Genomic DNA, 23,129 nt, shown 5'->3' with positions numbered 1-23,129 from the left:
ACAGGGAACGCCCGCGTGAGGCTGGAGCCGGCTTGGCCGCCCCCTTGCGTGTGACCCCCCCCCCAGGGGCCCCATTTGTCCAGGGGCCACAGGTCTTGGAAGGGTGGCGAGTTATTTTTGGCCCCGGTTTGGACGGCCGTGATGTCAGAGTGTTTCCTAGTCTTCCGAGCTGGGCCGAGCCGAGCTCCAGAGATTCTCCAGAGTCCTTCCTGTTGTGCTCGGGAGAGGGGGGGGGAAGAGGTGGGGAACCCGTCAGCCAGACAAAGAGGGGGGAGGGAGGTCTCTGGGCCTCCCGTCCCCCGACACAATGGCGTTCCTCTGGATGACAGATGCTGCTTAACCCCCTGACCCGGTGTGCTGAGATGGCCCTGCTGACTGACAGGCCCAGGGCAGAGAGAGGCGAGGCACACAGGGCCCCGTGTCACAGGACGCCCTCCCCTAACAAGGGAAGGAACTGTCTCTTTCAGCCCTGCCCCTCACCACCCCCACCCTCCGGTAATATATGTCTGTCCAAGGAAGAGCGGTGTTAACACCATGAGTTAAGGAGAGAGGAGGGGGGACAACCGCTTCTGCTTGCTTGTCTTATTGAGCTGAATATTGAGACAAATTGACTAGTAAATCACAGTGGGGAAGAGGAGCGTGGTGACAGTTAGAGAGAGGCCTCTGGACTGGCCGTCGTCCGGGGCTGGTTGGTGGCGATTCTGCCGACGGAGGTCAACGCATCATTTCTGTCGACTCTCCAGGGGTGAAAGGAGACCAAGTCAGCAGCCCGTTTACGTTTGTGTTTGTTTGGGATAAATTCCAAACAACAATTCTGTCAATACTCTACTGTCGTACCAGGAGTTATCAGGGTTTTTCCTCCCTGATGCTCACACAGTAACTCTGCTTTCCACAGCTGCCCCTACTAGGGGGGACATTGTGTTTCTGGTGGGAGACTCTGAAGTGTTGGACATCGTGAAGTCCAAGGCCTAGGGACGTTTTCTGAAATAGTTTGTACACCAGATTTCAACCCAGTGTCCCCACTGCAAACTACATGTGATACCCGAACAGGGTAGATCTATCTCTCTCGTATTCTCTATGCCTCTTTTTTTTTTATCTCTTCTTTATTTCATCTCTCTCTTCCATGCTCTCATTCTCACCTCTCTGGCCCTCTCCTGCTCTCTCCTCCTTCACAAAACATCCTGTCAGCTGCAGTGATGTGTGCCCTGAGCACGTCCCCTCACCCCCTCGCCCCTTTACCCCCCCCCCCCCCATCTGGCCAAAGCCCTCTGGCCTATCCACCAGTCCGGCCATATTCTCGGAAACAAAAAAACAACTGTAAACTGCAGCCAATGCAGTGCACCATGCCTGTGTGATCATGCAGTGTACCGAACAAGGGTTTAATAGTCAAAGGGGGTTTCCCAAACGCTTTGGCAATGAAAAAAAAACACTTCTAAATGAGTTAATGATATAATACCTGAACCATTTAGTGGGATGAAATGACAGGTCTGTGCTTGAATGCATGCAAGGTTCACCTCTGACAAAAGCACTCTTTGTTTGAGAGGAGTGGAGGAGGAAACCTGATAACACCGATTCCCTCTGCCTCTCTCTCTCCCTGCCTCGCTCCCCCTCTCTCTTCCTCTCTCCCCCCCCTCTCCCTACCTCTCTCCCTACCTTTCACCCCCTGCCTCTCACCCTGCCTCTCTTCCCTGTCTCTCCCTACCTCTCTCTCCCCCTCTCTCCCTACCTCTCCCCTGCCTCTCTCCTGACCCCCCTCTGCCTCTCTCTCCATGCCTCTCTCTCCCTCTATCTCTGCTTGTCTCCCTCTCTTTTTGCATCTGCCTCTCCCTCTGCCTCTCTCTCTCATACTTTACTCTGCTTCTCTCTCCCTCTCCCCCTTTCTCCCTACCTCTCTCCTGCCTCTCTCCTGCCTCTCTCTCCCTATCTCTCCCTACATCTCTCCCTACCTCTCTCCTGCCTCTCTCCCCCCTCTGTCCCTATCTCTCCCTACCTCTCTCCCTCTGCCTCTTTCTTCCTCTTTCTCCCTCTATCTCTGCCTGTCTCCCTCTGCCTCTCCCTCTGCCTTTCTCTCTCCTGCTTTACTCTGCTTCTCCTTCTCACTGTCTTCCTCTGACTCTCTCACTCTTCCTCTCTCTCCCTCTATCTTCATCTCTCTATTTTTCAGTTGTCATACACACAGTTGTCATAGTAAATGAAATATATGTTTATATTTAATAACGTGTATGTTATTTATTTCCTCAGTGGATACGGGCAGGTGTTTCATAAGCTCTTCACCATTCTACCTTGTTCTGACTTTAACCGCTAGGGGGCAGTATGTCTTTTTGATAGAAGTTGGAACGTTTTAAACTACCCTATACAGGGCCTTGAAGAAAGGACTCGCATGTAACTAGGTGTTTTGATTTCTATGTGCTTATCGGTACTTAAATGTAAACACTACATCTATACATGCACAATGATTCTACGATGTTCGTTTTAACCGTGAATCAGACTGTTTGATAGCCAGATTGATTACTAAACTTGTATTAGCGGGTAGTTAGGCCTACTAGTCCTAGTTGTTTGCATGTATCTAAACAGTTATATGGACATTAGGTTTTATGATTAATATTGATTAATATCGAAGCATTTTATTTCGTTTTAGTCTGCAAAGTAGGAAGCCCTAAATAAGTAGCAAATATGTTCCTTATAGCCTACAAATTAACGGTTGTGTTTTCACTTCGCATTTGTTCTTAATCTGCCTACTTTGTAGGACATGAGACAGAGAAGACTTCATAATGTGGACGATGAGTCTATTCTGTGTTACATTCCTTCAATTCCTCCCAGCCCAAGTAGGCTATTAAAAAGGGCAAACGTACAGGTCTGATGTTTGAATGAACACCACGGGTCTCATTAGATCTAAAGATCGCTCATGTATTCATAAAACTGTATCCATACAGCCTACCTTTCCCATATTGAAACCCTACAAATTCCGATGTTAGATTACAAGGATGTATTCTAAAGCACCAAAAGATTGCTATTGATTATAATAGATCCTCGACCTTTAAGGGGGACTTTTGGTGTGAATTGACCAGAAAATCTCTATTTCTCTCTTATCTCTCTTCTCTCTCTCTCTCTCTCTCTCTCTCTCTCTCTCTCTCTCTCTCTCTCTCTCTCTCTCTCTCTCTCTCTCCCTCTCTCTCACACAAGTAATCACGAACATTTATAAATTAGGTGACGGTTCCCAATATTGTCCCCTCTCATAACAAGCCATTTATCCTTTTAAAACGTTTGGTTGCATGGTCAAAATATCTTCATTTCCCGGAACTGGTATGAACTATTTTATCTCAATATATCACAACCGGGAAGTATGTGTCGATCCTGGCAAACGTTATCTATCCACAGGCTTTAAATCAAATAATATACAGCCCACCAAAATCTTTGCCACGTGTTCGTCCATTTGAAATAGACATCAACACAGTAGATATAAAACATTAACAGTTATTCTTTAAATCTAAGGCTTTCACATCATTCCATTAATTTCTTTTTTTTTCTGAAGAAAGATGATCTACTTCGTCATGTTGAGTCTCCTTTTCTGACATCCTAGTTCACTTAGAAGACAAATGGGGCTTTGAATGATTCATTTATTAGGTAAACAGAATTATGGTAATGATCCAGTTAATCTGAATGGGAATGTTAATTTGCCGTTCAAAGTGCGTTTACAAACTCCGGGGCAGTGAATGCGCCCTGCATTTGTTTAACCAAAGCTTTAGTTACCATCCCGCTTAGAATGAGCCTCACTTCGTTTATCACATTATTAGATATAAAGAAATACATTTAGTCTATACCCTGTACCATTTTGTCGTTTATTTGTCGTTCAAATGTTGTTGCTGCAGCCTATGCAAAGTTGTGCTGTAGGCTATATGTAGGCCTATGTATATTTTTCTTAAGAACATGAAAACTCGGATGACCACAGGCTATTTAGAAAATATAATTCAATGAAATAAATGGAATCGTACTTTAGATTCGAGTAGTCTTGCTGGTAGATTAGGGCATGCTTTGAAGCTATTCACCACGATTTCCTTGCAATTTCCATCCATATCTCAGACGACCTTAAGAGAAGGTCCCTCCCTCGGCGCTGCTCTGCCGAGCTTCTGATTGGATAGGGCTTCATGGATGGAATTGGTTGCAGAAATGCAAAACTTGTTGCTGGTTCCCTGGACGCGTTCATCTCACACAGCGCCAAGCGGCAGACCAGAGTGAGATCTATCTGCCAATCTCCCCCGGCTGGTGTAGACCACACCAGACTCTGGAGCAGAAGTGCAGATTAGAGCGAAAGGGAAAGAGTAGCCTACTATTGAGGTTTAGCGCTGCCTGCGCTGTCGGAAGGCATATGCCCGGGACCGAGTGAAGGATGTTGTTAAGCCGCTCAGAGGTGGTGGAGTGTGGGTAGTTCGCTCCAGAGGTTCGGGGACAATATCGCGTAAAAGCGGTCCTTCGGTACCCAACTGTTCCAGGTTTCTCCTCTTGTGGACTTTGCCGATGACTGTTTTTTTTCAACATGTTAAGAGAGCGTTATTTTAATCGTTGAAAGACAACTGTTGGACATAGTTTTGGTGACTGCAAACTACAACCAAGATACATTGTTGGAACGGTGCAGGTTGCCGGCGGATTTTATTTTGCGTCTCCAGAATGGGATCTTCCTCAGCAGACATTAGAAACTCGCCGTTCTTAGACAATTGACTGTGAACTGGAATAATATGCTAGAAGAGGAGATATCGCTACTAAATATTTTTTTTGTTGTTGAACATTTTATTTCATAAAGTAGAAGGTTGTTTTTTTGTTGTTGCAAGTTTTGAACGAAGAAATGTGCGCATATAAAACTTGGAATATGATAATGAAACAGAGGCACTGGTATTGAGAGTGATTTCTATTTTATACAGTTTGTGACCTTAACGAGAAAATAAGGAGCAAACACGCCTGTGCAAATAGCCTACACGGGAACGAACAAGGACACTACCTGCGTGCGTCTTCAGACGGCTTCTCCGCTCCCTTTGGTTTTTGACGCTACAGTAAAGTTGGAAAAGGCGAATAAAACACGTATTCGGTGAGTGTGTTCACGTGAAGTTCTCACAACACAATTCTCAATTGAACCTAGGAAAATAGTTAATATCTGTCTGAAAGTGTATCGTCTCCTAGAGATTTTTTTCTCTTCTTAAATCATTCGGAGACGGTTGGGAAAGCAAACACACGCTCAGACGGCCGATGTCATGTGGGATTGATAGTAGAGGAGTATGTTTGGGCTGGATCAGTTTGGTTCTCAGATTAATAGCAGAAACCCTGGCCAGTCAGAAAGAAACATAAACCAACCAAGACTGAACATGAGCTCCCATTATAAAAGCCCCGGCTTTCATTCCGGTGGCCCGACGGGAGCCGTGGAGCCGGGCATGGGCCCGCTGAACGAGCCCCCGATGCTGGGGCTCAACATGAACATGAACGGGGAGCAGTACGGAGGGTTTCACCCGCGGGGACACTCGGACATGCATGCGAGCGGCGGACTTCAACAACAGCCGCAACAGCAACAGGGACCCATGCATGGATTTTTTAACAACCAGCAACCTCATCAAGGCCACCCTCACGGCCATCAGCCTCACCCCCACCAACACCACCCTCACTTCGGCGGGGGCTTTGGAGGCCCAGACCCAGGCTCATCCTGCCTGCATGGCGGCAGGCTAATGGGCTACAACAACAGTGGCATGGGACCCCAGCAGGGATTTGGAGAGGGCTTTGACCCCCTATCTGAAGGCCAGGCAGGGGACGGTTTCTCCCAGCAGCAGCAGAGATCTGGAAACATGCCCGACTTCCAGCATCACGGCCCCCCTAGTGGCAATCACGCAGTCCCTGCTCCCTGCCTCCCCCTGGACCAGTCTCCAAACCGGGCAGCATCCTTTCACGGCCTGCCCTCCTCTTCCTCCTCCTCCTCCGAGTCCCACGGCCTGGAGCCTCGTCGGATGCCCAACCAGGGAGCCGTGGAGGGTATTGAGTATAACTTCCCCGGCGAGCCCCCGTCAGGGCACTTTGACGTTCCTGTGTTCTCCCCCTCAGAATCTGATTCTCAGTTGCCCCATTTCGGGGCAGGAAGGCAGGTGGCTGGCGGGAGTTTCCCTGGCAACCCCGCCATGCCTCGGACCCCGGGGATGCAGGGCATCACCAAAGGGCACCAACAGCCCCCCTCTCAACCCCCGCAGCCCCCGCCCGCCCCCCAGCACGGGGTGTTTTTCGAGCGGTTCGGTAACGGCCGTAAGGTGCCTGTGGGGATGGAGGGCCCGGGGGTGAACTCCAGACATCCCCTCATGCAGCAGCAACAACAGGCTGGATTGATAGCCCGGCAGAACTGCCCCCCTGGCCTCCCCCGGCCCCCCCAGCCTGAACCGGGGTCCTCCAACCCCAACATGCTGGATGGTGGGGTCATGATGCCAGGCCAACACAACCAGTTTGAATATCCCATTCACAGACTGGAGAATAGGACCCTGCACCCCTACGGAGAGCCCATGTTTAATATGCAACAGCCGGCGCCCCCTCCTCCCTCCCAGCAGCCCCCCAACCAGAGGCTGCAACACTTTGACTCTCCCTACATGAACATGGCTAAAAGGCCCAGGTTCGAGTTCCCCAATGCGCACGGCGGGGAGGGGTGTGGAACATGGGGGGGGGGCATGCACACCCCACAGGGCATGGAGAACCACCTGTCCCCATCCTCCTACCCGGGCCTGCCCGGGGAGTTCACCCCGCCCGTGTCCGACGGGTTCCCCCCGGGCCCCCTCCAGCACGCCGGGCCGGAGCAGCAGTCCCTGCAGCAGAGGCAGAACGCCGCCATGATGATCAAGCAGATGGCGTCTCGGAACCAGCAGCAGAGGATGCGCCAGCCCAGCCTGCAGCAGCTGGGTCACCACGGCGACGTCCCCCAGGGCCCCATGGTGCACGGGGGCCCGGTGGGGAGCATGCCCCAGCCCGGATTCGACCGGGAGAACGGAGGTCGGATGCCCGGCTTCGAGGGGCACATCCCCCACGTCACTCAGGAGCACGCCTGGTTCCCCGGGTCCCACCCTCCGGGAGAGATGATGGCGCGGCGCATGGGGGGAACCGGCGGTGAGGCCGGGGCCCACGACATGGGCCTGCCGCAGAACGGAGCCGGCATGATGTTCAGACCGGGCATCAACGGGATGGGCATGCAGGAGCCCATGAGGATGCCGGGCGAAGGCCACGGACAGGCCCTCCACTCGCCCGGCATGCACTCTCAGTTTGGGGGAAACATGGGCAACCTATCCCAGATGCAGTCCCCCGGAGCCGGGGTAGGGCACCCCAACGCCCCCGCTGACCGGAGGCCGGCCGACTTCCCCGCACCCCCTATGGGAGCGCAACCAACGTTTCCCTATGGGGGGGGCACCCGTCAGGGGCCTCCACACAACGCTCCCCAGGGTGTGAACACCTCACCAGGGAGCTACCCTCCGCAGTCTGAGTTCCCCCCGGGCCAGCGTTCCTCTGTCAGCAAACTTGGGGCCCTTTCCCTTGGGAACTTCAGCAAAACCAGCACTAAAGACAATGTGTTCGGGCAGAGCTGTCTTGCTGCTCTCTCCACAGCCTGCCAGAACATGATCGCTAGCCTAGGGGCCCCTAACCTCAACGTAACGTTCAACAAGAAGAACCAAAACGAGGGCAAGCGAAAACTGAGTCAGAACGAGCAGGACATTAATAGCAGCACAGCCAATGGGACTGGCAGTGCTGCAGCGCCTGAGTATTTTCAGAGCGGCACTTCCCAGAACAGCCAGATGCCTGGCACCGGGAATAGCAGCATTAAGCCTGCAGGTCAAACCCAGACGTCGCAGGGGGAAGCCAGTGCCCTCTCCCCAAATTACAACATGGACGCTACCCCATGCAGTGAGGGGAAAGCAACAACAGGGAGCGGGAGAGGGAGAGGGAGGAGGAAGAGGGAGAGTGGGCATGTGAGCCCTGGGATTTTTTTTTCCTCTGACAACGGCAACCCTGTTGTAAGTCCAGGCCAGCAGACACCATCAGCTGGCGTTGGGGAGAGGGGTGGGGGGACGCCCCACGAGAAACCCCTCCCGTCCCCGTCATGGGGAAAGGGAGGCGACCTGATGCTGGGGGACCAGCCAGACCTCATGTCCTCTCTGGACAGCGGCATCCAGAGCGTCACCAAATCGGACGGGAGCTCACCGCGCGTCGACTTCCCCGACGACGTCAGCGCCCACTACAGCAACGAGGACGAGGTGTCCTCCAGCTCGGACGCCGGCGGAGGCCTGGCCTCCAAGCCCAGCCGCGGCATGCTGGCAACCAGCTCTCCCAAGCTGCAGAGGGGCGAGCACTGCCTGATGAACGGACAGAAGCCCATGGGCATGGGCCTCACCAATCACACTACCTCGACGCCAGAAGGCTACGGACTGAACGGAGGTGGGGGCGTGGGGGCCAACGGAGGGGGTCACCCAGGCACTCCCGGGATGGAGCAGGTACGCACCCCCTCCAGCACCTCTGGCCAGGACGAGATCCACCCTCTGGAGATCCTGCAGGCCCAGATCCAGCTGCAGCGCCAGCAGTTCAGCATCTCGGAGGACCAGCCTGTGGCCGTGAAGAACGGCGGCAAAAAAAACGGAGACTGTCCTTCGCAGAATGGAGACAATGAGCTGGCGAGCTGCAGCCCGGACGCTGGGAAGAACTCAATGGGCACTATTGACCTTGACACACTGATGGCGGAGCAGCACGCCACCTGGTACGTACCCAGCGACAAGGCCATGATGGATGGGGCCGAAGATGACAAGGCCATGGCACCCTGGGAAAGAACAAAGGGCCAGAGCAACGGCAAAGAAGGTAATTGAATGTGATATACAATCATGGTGGTCGTTACTGTCCATTATTCCTCACTTGTTGTGGCCTGATAGGAACATACACGTACTAGCGTTGCCGCAAAACTATTTCGTAGTTCGTTTTTGGTTAGTTTTTCTAAAGGACTGTCGTTTAGCTCATAGAAGGGTGTGTGTGTGTAAGATTGCATTAAGAATCCGTTGGGTGTACTCTTTATTATTTTTCTGTGTGGTTGAAAGGAGCGCCGTAGTCTTTAACCGCAATGTGAGTGTAGTAAACTAATGTGCGGATTTTGGGACGCAAATGTCAGATTAGTATTCCTAATTTTGAAGAATTTGTCCGGGATTCAGTTTGTCAAGCTTTTATTTGAAGTATAGAAAATACATTTAGTTCATTTGTAGCATTGCTTTCAGTTATGAGTATTGAAAACAAAAATGGATGGAATTAGAAGTCAGGAAGTCAGATATGCGTGTAGAAGAATGTAAAATTGATATTCGGTATTGCTGTTTTGAAACAGCTCCTGCCTTTTTCCTGCAGTGTGTTTTATGGATTCCTTCGTCTTAGAGGAACTTCAAAAGAACAGCCCAAGAAAAGTAAACATTTCCTGTGGTTCTTTATCTGGGTGTTCAGGGGGAACAACTACACTGAGAAGATTAATCGTTTTTTGAGGAGATGCGTTTTCGCAGCGGGGTTTCCCCTCTCTGGAAATACGTTTGTTTTTGTTATTACCATGGGATTATGCGGATTTGAAAAATTGAATTGATTTTAGATTGAGGATAACAGCATTGGCTAAATGGAAATACAAATAAAATTACCTAAGACCTTTAGCCTTTTATTTTGTTAAAGAAAGAATAAAAGAAAGACATACAAAACTTATAGAACTAATTAGAATTCCACATTAGATAATACAATAGATGTATTAAAATGAAAGGGTTGCTTACTTGGCAACCTCTTATGATAATAACAATTTGATAATAACCATATTGATAATACAATATAACAATATGGTGAGCTTATTATAAAAAAAACAATCATGATATTTTATAGGTACATTCTTTGTTGTATAATATTCAATCGTTGTACGTATATTGTGCTTTTCGAGGTCAAATTTGAAATTTAGTTTAGACCTATGGCGAATTATTAGTGGTGAAACATTTATTTAAGCCATATATATAGAGGAGCATTGTAAATTGTAACAATGCACTTTCAGTTTATCTGCGTGATTATGGTTATTGGACCATGTATGCAGACATTTTTGCAGTTTTTTTTAATAACAATCAGTATAAAATAATAACATAAATTAATGTACTTTGTAATGTGATATTATTATTAGTATTTTCATTATAATTTTAATCATGTTTAGGCTACATAATATTTTATTAGTAGGCTATTGATACTATAATTTTTAAATAATTATTAGTTGTAGTTGTAGCAGCAGTATTTTGTTTTGCAATCCTTGGTAATGTTGAGGGTATTAAGAGACAACATGGGATAGAATAAAAACGTTGCGATGTTGGCTGCTTGTAGAAATACGGGCGTACAATTGTATATACAACTATGTTATCTCTTCAATGTAATTGTCATTACAGCTGAGCTTAAATGTTAGTGTTTAAAATAGTTTAATAGTTTCAGTGCAATAACCCGCTGTTTATATTTTTTTCTGAAAAGCTTTAATTTTCGATCGAGCATCGGCTTTTAAAATGGCTAGTTTGTGCTGCAAAAGGCAAGGCGAGAGACACGCATAATTGAATGGCCACGGCCGTAGACGCGCCACCGAAACAGTTTTTTTTTCTTCTTCATGTGAATAGGTAGCCCCCAGCGCGTATTCAGTGTCCCTTTGTTCTGTCTAACTGCGGGAGCTGCGAGGGGAGGGGGAGCGCAGGGCACGGAATCTGGAGTCAAGACGCATTGTTTAAGAGGCGGCGCAGTCAACCACACTATCCATATTATGTAGCCAACCGTCTGGTTTATTTTTGCAAGGACGCATCCGAAGTGTAGCTAAGTGCTTTACATTCATCAACAGGCAACACATAACAGCACTGCCCCGACTTCCTGAATAGCTTGAACATAAGTATATCTCCTGCTTGGGCGGATCTAGGACTTATCTTTATAGAGCAGGATCAGAAACTAGGTCCAATAAACAGAAGTGCGTGTCTATAAGCCTTTCTTTACTTTAGGCTACTTAAGTTCCTGGCAGGAACGACAGGACAGGAGATGTGACCAATTGCCTTACAGCTCTCTCGCCACCAATGTAGCGTTCAGCAGGTGAGACCCAAGCCCGGGTGTTCTGTAGCACACTGCCCATCTGTACTCTGCATCTGTTCATGCAGGCCTTACATTAACCTGGCGAGTGCTTAGTCTTCGCTTTCCACACACATCACTCCCGTCTTTTGGGCTACATCTCGCTGCTTGCACACAACGCTCGCTGTTGAGGCGCGATCGATAGCTAGTTAGCACAAATCACGGCTCTTGACAGTTTCTCATTTGAGTGCTGCACATGAGAAGGGGGTGGCGAATTTGTGGGGATTTTGAGACAGAATCGGAATGCCTACATGGAAACCTAATAAATTGTGCACCACCAAGGATAAAAGTCAGCTGAATTTAAGATCAACACAAAGAAGAATAATGACCAACCTATAATACAAATAATAATACCAATCACAATCAATAAATACAGACAACATAGGCTAATTATATTAATATGCATGTATCTCCTACTGTAATTAATTTGATCATTTGACATTTTCATGTGTGTTTTGGACAGATGTACGGAAGGTTCTGTTAGTTAATCAACATCTGGTGAGATGTTAGGTCTTAGAGACACAAACACAGGGAGTGAGAGTGGTTGAGTAAACCAGTTTGTAAACTTGTGTTTTTAGGTAAAGTTGGGTTTAATAGCCCGGTTTAGCAGTCAGTTGGTCAGGGGTGTGTGTGTTTGTTTGGGGAGGTGGGTGTTACGGTGGGATTTGAGTGGTGGGCTTCTGACGGTGCGGGTGGGGTGTGTGTGGTTGGGGTAGGGAGAGAGGTGTGGTGGAAGAACATCCTGTTCTTCAGCCTGTCAGTCAAACTGCTGGTCAGACACGTCTTCAGTTAGGAGAAGAAGAAAAAATCCTGTTTACAAGCTTCTGCAAGCTTCCACTAGTGTCCAGTAGCATTCACAACACTTTCCGCGACCAACTCTATTTACGTCAAGAATGTAAACACACAGGACGTAGTGAGATGGTATTGTCTCAGTCTGTTGGGTGAAGTGCAGTGTTTCAGTTCAGCCTGTGTCCTTGCTAGCCATGCTGTAAAAGGCTCCTTAGGGCCTGTTTCAGGGAATATTCTACAGTAATGGCCCCTGATGGACCCACACTTGGCCCAGTCTGCCTGTGTGTCAGCGTGTGTGTGTCAGCGTGTGTGTGTTAGCATGTGTGTGTCAGCGTGTGGCTGAAACTCTTCACTAAGGTCCAGTAAAGTGTGTTGCGGATGAGGGGCCTGGATACAGGGAGGCCTTCACCTCCCCATAGACACTGTGCTTGCGTTGTCGTCTAAAACAAACTGTCGTAATTCACGAGCAACTCAGCTCGTAAGTAAACAAAACCCGTCCATATATTGGTGACTATTTTCTTTTCCTATTTTTCTCCCCCCCCCCCCCCCCCCCCCCAATCTTCATGTTAGTCTTTGTGTCTCAGTCCGGAACTAGAGGTTAGGTTTGAGGAATGTCCACGCTAGCGGCCGAAGGGAAATATCCTGTCAGTTCTACTGGACTCTTCCGTCTATGTGCGGACCACAGTTTGAACCACATAGCAAACTGAATGGTGCTGCTCATACCTAATATGTCTCTAACACGTTGATACACTGACTGGAAAGTAGACTTGGTGGACTGGCTTTTTATTCTTGTTAGCGGACTGGTTAATCCAATTCAACAGGCATATTGGCATTCCAGCTAAATAACTGTCCTAAGAGAGTTCTGTCACTTCCCACCTCTGTTCATCTATTAAAATCACACTTATCATATTGACATTTCCTACAACAACAACCCACAAATCACATGAGTCATTTCTATTTTGGCCTTTTTTTCCTTGAAGCGAAAATATGATGTGATTGACATTTGCTTTCACGAAGAAATATATAAAAAAACACTGCTCTAGGCAACTCTATGTTTCAGATCCATCATTTACAAGGTGTTTTATATTGACTTACTCCAGAACACACACATGCACACACCCAGAATACACACATGTACACACACACACCTTCCACACACGCCCATGCTGCAGAAATAATCATCATTATCATAATAATAGCAATTAGCATTGGTAATATTTGTCCCTGAAGGTGTCTCCATCCCTGTGTACCTCCTGTGAGTGTACTTGGTTATTGACAGATCCAGCAGAGCAGTAGGCGACAAGGAGAGGTTTGTGCAGAAGTTGTCTAAGGTAATTCCTCAGTGTACGTGCAGAAGTTTGACACGGTACAAAGTCCGGCGTAACAACCAGACCTTTGTCTTGTCTTTTTTTCTCTTTTTTTGTTGTGTTTGCTTAGTCTGTGTCTTTCTCAACGAGATACTCCCCTAACTTCTGGGTGACAATAGTTGAATGAGAAGGATTGTGTGTGTTTGTGTGTTTGGAAAAGGTCAGGTTTGTGGACATAGAAATATGAGGCTGTGTGTTTGTCGTCCGCACATGCGATGGTTGCGGTGTGGTGACCAAAGTTTAGGCTCCCAGGGGTCAACTGAGTAAAACACTTTGTTCTAGTGACACGAAAGATAACATTACGTAAAATGTTAGTAATTTAGCTTTTTTTTTTTTTTTTTTTTATAATTTTATAATTTCAGAGGTGTGTGATAGCGTGCATGTGTGCGTTTGTGTCTATCCAGTGTGTGTTTTATTTCCGGGGGTCTTGTGAGACATTGGAGAGGAGCGCTGGTGAAAGGAAGCACGTCTAAGCGGTGTGGTTAGAGAAGGATGAACAAAGGTGTCAGGCGTTTTGCTCACCGGATTTTCTGACTTCAAAATAGAAGCTCATCCGGGGGTTTTCGCGTTCCCTGGGGAAACAGCGTTGAAATAAAATAAAACTTGTCTCAGCGTGTGGTGAATTTTCCCCCTCAGACGGAGCCAGGAAAGGAAGACTGAGTTTGTGTTGGGGAGACGCAGGGAGAGGGGGTGTTCTGCAGGGGGGCGATGTGGCGGCTCTTCCAGTGTCTTGTTTAGCCAGGGTCCAGAAAAGGCCTGGAAAGAGTTTTCCTTTTTTTTTTTCTTCTCCCTGTTTATTGTATATATATATTTTTTTTTTTGCTCGCTGGCTTTCCCAACTCTAAAGAAAGATGTTTCAGTGGGAGTTGAAGTTCTCCTGCTTGGTTAAATATTCTAATACTGCACACTGTTCAGTAGGTGTGTGTGTGTGTGTGCTTGTAGTGTTCACACTCACTGCCAGCAGCAGTTATGTTATTTGGCATTCAGGTAGTCGTCAAGCATCTTTAATTTGTATTGAAAAACTGACAAATGAGTTATGACACTGGAGTTCCTTTTCCCGGGAGAGAGAGAGGTACATGCTGATGGAGTGATAGAGAAAACGAGACAGAGAGAAGTTTTTTCTTTTTTCTTTTTTTTTTTCCAAGTAACATCTGAGGTTTCACTCTCAAGGCGAGGGTCTTGGTGATGGTTGTCATTTGCGTAGCCGTTAGAGAAGAACTCTTTCATTTTCTCCCCGGCTCCATTCTCCTGGACGTTTCCTTTCTCTTCCTTGGATATTTAGATTTATAAGTCACTTTTTTCATCTTTTGTTTTTTAAATGACAGCCTTGAAAGTGAAATCTAGATCAAATCTTAAGTCGCCCGTATTTATTTGTATTTGACAACACAAAAACGCCACTATTTATGTGTTTAAATAAATATTTATTTATACAGTTTTTATTGCGGTGTTTGTCATACATAAGATGTACTTTTTTATTACTTTGTTTTTTATTTATTAAATAAAAGAGTAATCCATCAAATTAGAACACTGTTAATTATAGTAAATTTCTGTGCGTGGTTTATTTGATATAAAATTTGTTAATAACATCTTTGTAAACAAATCGTAAATTACCTTAATTAAGAGCTTTTGAAAAAAGAAACTTATCTTTGTCTTGGACATGCAGTCTGATTTCTCCAGGATGAGTAGAACTGCAGACAAAGTGTCCGAGTTGGAAACTGTGGCGTCTGTTCACCCCCTCCTCCCCTCCTCCTCCCCCCGACCCCTGACCCTAGCCCCCTCCAGCAGATGCCCTTAATCCCTAAACTCCCACAGTTTTCATAAATGCTAGAAGTGGGCAAAAAAAAGGACAAACCCAGACATAAACAGAGTGTGTAGCAAAGCGACCAAACTGAAACAGGGAAGTAGATCAATATGTCACCGGCGTGGATGACACAGAGGACAGCTCCTGGACGTGCTTTTGATTTATGCAGGAGGCAGTAAATCACTTCCCCTGTTCCGATTTGAGTCTAGTTTCCAAAAGCGCGTCTTGCGGCCCGAGGGGGAGGTACGGCGTGTGTGTGAGTGTGTGTGTGTGTACCGGAGATGGAATGGGTGTACTGCTGAAGTGCTGTTAAGGAGTGTCGAGGCCATGCCTGTCTGGGCAGGTTCACCCCCCCCCCTCCCCCACTCCTCCCCCCTCCCCCCCACCTCCTTGTTGCAGCCTAGTCAGGAACAGAGAGGAAATTCAAACCAAAATAACCTCTGTGCCCTCGCTTGAGAAATGTGCCCCCCCCTCTCTCCCTTCTCCTCTCTCCACCGTCTCCTCCCTGCTCTGCTCTGAAGCAAAGGTCATAGTGTGTGCGGGGGGGTTGGTGGAGTCGGGGGGGGGGTCACAGAGTGCCTTGGATACCCTGAGCCCCCCGCCCCCCCCCCCCCCACCACCCCCACCCCCTCTTCACCATCCCCAGCCCCAAGGCATTCTGGGATACTGGGGTTTCCTACCTATGCTGTACTTCTCTGTAGATCTACTTACCCTTCACACATACCTTCCCTCTCTGCACCTTTCGGAGTGAGGGGTTCCTGCGTTCTCTGTTTTCACTGTGGAGCCATAGCCGCGGGCTGCAAACAACCTGATCTCCTGGACCCAGACAAAGCCGGTCTTTAGGGAAAGGGAGGTATTTGAATATGCTATAGACGGCTTTCGGGGGTCTGTTATTTTATGCCTCCACTCTTTCTCCTGGTATTGTGCTGTGCGCATTGTGTCGCCAGCCTTCGCAGCAGTGCCCTGGAGGTAGTTGTTATGCCACAGGAATCTGACCTGAAGTCACACACTGTCATGGAGGAGAAGGAGGCGAGGGAGGAGAGGGACTGCGAGTGCCTTTGTCAGAGAGGAAGAGCAGGGCTGGTTTGTGTTCCGCCGTGCCAGGGTCGTGACCCGGGGTAGCACGGGGGTCGAAGGTGAAGTGTCGTCATGGAAGTCGAGCTCGGGTTAGAAAGGGCAAAAGGGGGGCTGCCGCATGGGATTGTGGGAAATCAATGTGACAGCTCTGCGGAGCAGGCGCTGGAAAGGACACCAAGAGACACAAATACTCTCGCTCTTTTCTTCACTCTTTCTCTCGCTGTCTTTTTCTGCCGCTCAATCACACACACACACACACACACACACAGTCTTGCTCTTCCACACTCCTCTCACCCGGGCACACACACTTCGTCACACAAGCAGCACGTATCGAACTCAGTTATTAATGCAAATATCAAAGGATGCACAATGGCGGCGGCCCTAATTATTACGAGCGTCAATATAATTGTTGTCTTCCTCCCCCCCCCCCCCCCCCCAAAGTAAGTTTAGGATAATTCAGTAGCAGTTAGGATTTCAGGAAGTGTTTTGGACGTAGTCCCTGTGTTGCTGAGAGAGTGCATCAACATCGTTGTGTGACACTTACACTGGTATCTGTCACCCAGGGAAGTGGAGCAGCGCGCTGTGTGTGTGTGTGTGTGTGTGAAGTCTTCTTCGCCACGGCACGCCAGGAAAAGCCTCGGTTCATCTCTGTAAATCGTCTCTCCAGCCAGGCCTCATACAAGCCTGCATGTGCACACCAGGCCGTAAATCACCCCGTGTGACATCACTTCCCCTCGCTCATGGGAGATGTGGAGGTGTGTATCACTTTCAGCTGAGCGCCTCTCTCTAACACGTCGTTGCGGTGATCCAGGCTGACTGTAATGTGGTTAAAGGATATTTAAATTGTATTTGTGGTTCGGTTTAGTCGGCTTTGGTTGGTATTGTTCTCTGTGTGAGATCTATTCGCCCCGTGTTGATGCTAAACAGACGCTTGCTCGGATGAGCAGGGCATCATTGAGATATGAATTCCACGGCGGAGACACAATGCGAGTCATTGAACAGCCTTAACAAGATAGGTTTTATTGAAAAATAAGAAAAAAAAGATTCCTCAGCTTGTAAAATGTCACAGTGATTTGGGGTTTACATCTGTGTGATGTCAGATTTCACACCGTGGTTTCCACTTTGGAGCGAACACACAGGCATGGATAATGTTTAGCATTTAAGTGTATCGTGGAGATTTTCCATAAAATCTCCTTCCCAGTCTATTCAGGGAGGGAGTGAAGGTGTTTGTTTTGTAGGACCACGTAATCAACAAATATGAAATAAAATGGATTATTCCCAAGTAGTAGATTTCTTGTTTTTTTAAATAAAATATATATTCCAGAGGTGCATTTTATACATTTTACCAGTCAAAGAAATTCAAGTTCTGTACTGTAGAAATAACGATTTTTAACTGACAAATTTAATTCTGTGTGAGTTTTTTGTGTAAGCATGAGTTTGAGTGTGTGTGTGTGTCTGAGTGTATGCAAGCTGAGTACATGCATGTTTACACTTCTTGTCCTTGCATATATGAGGCTGGGGGCCGTGTCTGTCAGTCGTGGGCCTATCTGAGTGTCATGTGCCTGGGTGTGTGTGTGTGTGTATGCATGTTAGTGTGCCTGCGTGTGTGTGCGTGTGTACGTGCATATGTGTGTATGCATGCATGTTTGCATGCATATGTGTGCGTGTGTGTGTGTGCGTGTGTGTGTGTGGAGCAGCAGCAGCTGAAGGCTGGTGTGGACGTGGCGTCGGGGACGTAGGTTCGGCGGTGTGTGTTGTCAGATTGCTGTGTGTCATCAGTGAGCCAGGGGAACGCTTGGCTATCCAGGCCGGTGTTGTCCTGCTGAGCCCAGCTAGCTGCCTGCTGACGGGAGCTGGGGGGCACGGCGCTGGGGGGGGGGGCACCGGGGCTGGGGGGGGGCACGGCGCTGGGGGGGGGGGGGCGGCGCTGGGGGGGGGGCGCGGGCAGGGGGGTCTGGGGAGGCAGGGGGTCTGGGGGAAGGCAGACGGAGGTAGGGGGGTCTGGGGGCTGGGAGGAGTTAGGGGAAGGTACGAGGAAGGGGGGAGGCAGAGGGTGTAAAGTACAGTACAGGCCCCCTGCCTGATTGTCTGCTGTGCTGAGGTGTATGACTGAACCCTCTGCCACCATCATCACCGCTAATCCCCAAACCCCCTCCCCTGTCTCATCCCTCCACCCCCCCACCTCCTCCGTCTCCTGTCCCCGGGCGCTTTGTGGGAGGGAGGGTGGGAGGGAGGGAGGGATGGAGGTAGCGAGAGCAACAATTTGGTTGCCTGACCTTTCACCAAATCCCTCCGCTTTTCCATTCCAGTGGTCGCAGCCCAGACAAGCTAGGGGCAAGAGGGGACCCCCTCTCTCTCTCTCTCCCTCCCTCCCTTTTCCCCTCCATCTCTCCCACCTTCCCCTCTTCCCTCCCTCTCTCCCTGCTTGTTTACCCTCCTCCTTCTCCCTCTCCCTGTCTCCTCCCTCCTTCCCCGGCTCTGTTGCCTGTGTTGTCTAACATCGGTGTTACAGCTTGTCGAGCGAAGCACACAGACAGACCCAGAGAGAGAGACCTACATAGATATAGAGAGAGACCTAGATAAAGAGACCTACAGATATATCTAGAGAGAGAGACCTAGAGAGAGAGACCCAGAGAGAGGAGCTTTAACCTAAGGGCTGTTGGGTGACACCCGGGTCAGGCTTTCTAAAGGTCTCTCTGCTCTGATGTCACAGTGCTGGGCGTGTGGCCCCCCCGCCCCCCTCCTGTGACTCACCTACCCCAGCGTCTGAGGCCTCCATCTCCGGCCTTCTCAGAGATGGACTGTCACCCAGTCAGGGAGCAGAGAGGATTCTGGGTACTTTAGTTTTCTAGAACAGCGTTGGAAGGACTCCCCCCCCCCCCCCCCCCCCCCGCCGAGCGCGGCCGGCGTAGATCAGGACGGATGACGCGCGCTGCCTTTACCTTTTAGAGTTTAGCCAAGCACTTTCTCTCCCTCGTCAATCTTCCTCCTTCTCATTTTTTCCTACACGGCGCTAGCGATTTCACTCCCAGAACGAGGCATTCATCTGAGCCGTCAGCGCCCGCTCGCTCCCCCAAGAACCGCGAGGTTGATTTCTGTACGACCTTTCATAAACCCGTGTATGGATTTTCCCGGGGCTCGGAGCGGCCATTTAAGATGAGGTTTGACACCTCAGTGGCATGGGGTCGATAGCAGCTCAGGATCATTATACCAGTAAATTGGGTCAAGCAGGGTGAAAGGTCGGCCTTCTCAGGGCCTTCTGACCCCAAGACCAGAGGTCGGCTTGGGAGCTCCTCCGATTGCACGGTTGTCTGAGTGTGTGTGGTGAGGTTTCTAGAAGTGTTGGTCACCACATGCAAGGTGGGAGTGGGGGGGGGGTACCTTTCTGTGTAACTTTGAGCTGTGGGCTTTTCAAGGCAGACTTCTGAAGAGAGGGGTGGGTTTGAGTACATTTCACACCCCAGGCATCAGAGCCATGTGTAAATGGCACTGGTCTCATTAATGTGAGGCGATCTTTTAACGATGTATATAAAAAAAAACGAAAAAAACATTCGAAATTAGTAAAGTATTCCAGGTTTGTTTGTTTTCTGTCTGTTTGTGTAGATCGTCTCAAACCTAACCCTGTCCTCCCTCTCTCTCCCTCTCTCTCCCTCTCTGTTTTCCTCCTTCCGCAGAGTCGGACCTGTCCCAGAGCAAGCCTGGAGGTGTAGGTGCCGCCCCGGGGACCGGCGGGGGGTCCGGGGGAGGGGGGAGCCACCTGCAGTGCCTGTCTGTCCACTGCACAGACGAGCTGGGGGACACCAAGGGGGGCCGAGGGGGGCCAGTGTCGTCGTGGCGATCCCTCCACTCCGACATCTCCAACCGCTTCGGAACCTTCGTGGCGGCACTCACCTGAGCAGAGAGGGAGGGAGGGAGAGAGAGGGAGGGAGGGAGTGAGGGAATAGAGAGGGCGTAGGGGGGAGAGAGGGAGGAGGGGGGAAGGGGCGAGGAGGGGTCAGAGGGACGACAGCAACGAGGATGACGGAAGGAGAGACGGTGAAAACGAGGCGACTGCAAATGTTCTCGCCTGTTCAGGGAGAAAGAGACATTTATACACTAATATACACACACCTATACATAGCCACACACACACACACACACGCACACCGCTGGACAATACAGCTTGGGCTCTACCTTGTGACGCCCACATCTGGAAGACCTCAAATCAATCTTTTTTTTTTTTTTTTTTTTTTTTTTAAGGAAAACTAGAGGAACGTAAAAGGGAGGAAGGGTGGGGGGTGGGTGGGGAGGAAAGAAGCTGTCATTGGCTGTGGTGGGATACCAGTATGTTGTCTGTTTACTGTGTTTGACATGGGAAAGACTGTTCAGAGCAGTCACTGTGTTCGGCTTCATGTGGCCTCTTCCCATCCAGGCTGCTAGTCCATCCCTGATACCATCCCTGATACCAGTCTCCTGGTCCTGGGTCAAGTCCTGGGTCTGGTCCTGGGTCTAGTCCTGGGTCTAGTCCTGGATCTAGTCCTGGGTCTAGTCCTGGATCTAGTCCTGGGTCTAGTCCTGGATCTAGTCCTGGGTCTAGTCCTGGGTCTGGTCCTGGGTCTAGTCCTGGGTCTAGTCCTGGGTCTAGTCCTGGGTCTAGTCCTGGAGCCTGGATCCTTCCCATGTGTCTGTACCACAGTCCTTCTCACGTTGAACAGATGAGAGACCAGTTCAGTTAGAAAGTTATCCTTGACTTGTCAGGGAGGAGGGAGGTGAGGGAGGAGGGAGGTGAGGGAGGTGAGGGAGGAGGGAGGTGAGGGAGGAGGGAGGTAGGGAGGAGGGACTCAAGGCAAAAATACCACAAAGAGATTTCTGAACACTATTGCCTCTCAATAGAAGTCAATTTTCTACTTTCTTTGCTGCTGATGCTATTTTAGAGGTTCTTTTGAGATGAAAAGACCGTGGAATACAGGTTTCTGAACATAATCATTTCCCTCCTCCCTCTCCCTCTCTCTCCTCTCCTTTGAAACTCTTTCTTTCTCAAACTCTCCTGTAATAGACTCATCCACTGGTACACCTCACAGCCAACGAGAGGTTTAACAGAGGTTAAGGAACTGTTTAATAAGGGAACTGAAAAAGAGTATTGGTATTGCACATGTAAAATAAGAGAACATTTGCTGTGTGTTAGGCAATCTTGTAATCTTTAAATAAAGCTTCAGTTGAATTTGAATTTCTGAAACAGTGGAAGGAGGACTGTGACGGCAATTTACAAACTGATTTTTCTTTGTTTTCTTTTTTTAATAATATGTAAAGTGCAGTCGTCTGTTTTCCTGCATATTGTATATATCTGTATATGTTTTATTGAGTAACTAAAATAACAATAAATATGACGGTAATGGTGACTTCTATGTGACTAATAGTCTTCATTTAGTATTTGTATTTTTATTTAAATAAAATCATGTATCTCTCTGTCAACGTAGAAAAAAAAACAAATCTTTCATTTTCCACATTTACAAAGTATTACTATAACATCTTATGAGATTACTTTGACTCATGGCCTAAATGTGCATTTCTGTCTAAAATGACAAACCCCAAAACAAATGATTCAGTTTCAGAGCCTGAAGAGAGGATATACAAAAACAGAAGGAGAAGGATCTTTCTAAGCTTTCCTTATAATGATCATACACCTCCCTCCCTCCCTCCTCCCCCCCAGGCCTCTCTCTTATTCACCTGCTCTTTATTGGCCATCTGCATGGATGCTTAATGGGAATCAATAGTCCCCTAGAGAGCCAGCCCTGAGGTGGAGACTCAATGCTGTCTAACAGAGCTGGTGATCAACCTGCAGCCAGACACACACACACACACACACATAAACACACACACACACCTACGCTGTCTCCTGTACTCTGTGTGTGCCTTGTAAACACACACACAAACACTTGATCATGAAGCACGCAATGAACCACATCAGGAAGGGTGTGAACTCTGCCCAAGCATTACAAAACCAACACACACACACAGGCTAGGCTTTCTGCTCAGTGAACACAATGGTTTTGTTCGTTGTTCCTTCCTCCACCTGAAGTCTTCAGCCAGCAGACAGGACTGGTGAGACGGCCTGTGTTCAGACAGGACTGGTGAGACGGCCTGTGTTCAGACAGGACTGGTGAGACGGCCTGTGTTCAGACAGGACTGGTGTGACGGCCTGTGTTCAGACAGGACTGGTGGACGGCCTGTGTTCAGACGGGACTGATGTGACGGCCTGTGTTCAGACAGGACTGGTGGACGGCCTGTGTTCAGACGGGACTGGTGAGACGGCCTATGTTCAGACGGGACTGGTGAGACGGCCTGTGTTCAGACAGGACTGGTGAGACGGCCTGTGTTCAGACGGGACTGGTGAGACGGCCTGTGTTCAGACAGGACTGGTGAGACGGCCTGTGTTCAGACGGGACTGGTGGACGGCCTGTGTTCAGACAGGACTGGTGAGACGGCCTGTGTTCAGACGGGACTGGTGTGACGGCCTGTGTTCAGACAGGACTGGTGAGACGGCCTGTGTTCAGACAGGACTGGTGAGACGGCCTGTGTTCAGACGGGACTGGTGTGACGGCCTGTGTTCAGACAGGACTGGTGAGACGGCCTGTGTTCAGACGGGACTGGTGTGACGGCCTGTGTTCAGACAGGACTGGTGAGACGGCCTGTGTTCAGACGGGACTGGTGAGACGGCCTGTGTTCAGACAGGACTGGTGAGACGGCCTGTGTTCAGACGGGACTGGTGTGACGGCCTGTGTTCAGACGGGACTGGTGAGACGGCCTGTGTTCAGACGGGACTGGTGAGACGGCCTGTGTTCAGATGGGACTGGTGTGACGGCCTGTGTTCAGACGGGACTGGTGAGACGGCCTGTGTTCAGACGGGACTGGTGAGACGGCCTGTGTTCAGACGGGACTGGTGAGACGGCCTGTGTTCAGACGGGACT

At 49.2% G+C, this 23,129-nt stretch overlaps 1 protein-coding gene across 1 annotated transcript; it reads left to right on the top strand.

The window, feature by feature from the left end:
- Window positions 1–4,201: 4,201 nt before the first annotated feature.
- LOC134012121 (transcriptional activator MN1-like) lies at window positions 4,202–20,116 on the top strand. Its single transcript, XM_062451792.1, has 2 exons — window positions 4,202–8,853; window positions 19,857–20,116. The coding sequence occupies exons 1-2, from the start codon at window positions 5,268–5,270 to the stop codon at window positions 20,075–20,077; spliced, it is 3,807 nt and encodes a 1,268-aa protein (XP_062307776.1). The 5' UTR covers window positions 4,202–5,267; the 3' UTR covers window positions 20,078–20,116.
- The last annotated feature ends 3,013 nt before the right edge of the window (window positions 20,117–23,129 follow it).

This window comes from Osmerus eperlanus, chromosome 25 (assembly GCF_963692335.1).
Source record: "Osmerus eperlanus chromosome 25, fOsmEpe2.1, whole genome shotgun sequence".
Classification (NCBI taxonomy): Eukaryota; Metazoa; Chordata; class Actinopteri; order Osmeriformes; family Osmeridae; genus Osmerus; species Osmerus eperlanus.
Note: the sequence above shows the minus strand (reverse complement) of the source record. Positions and strands in the feature narration are given on the sequence as shown.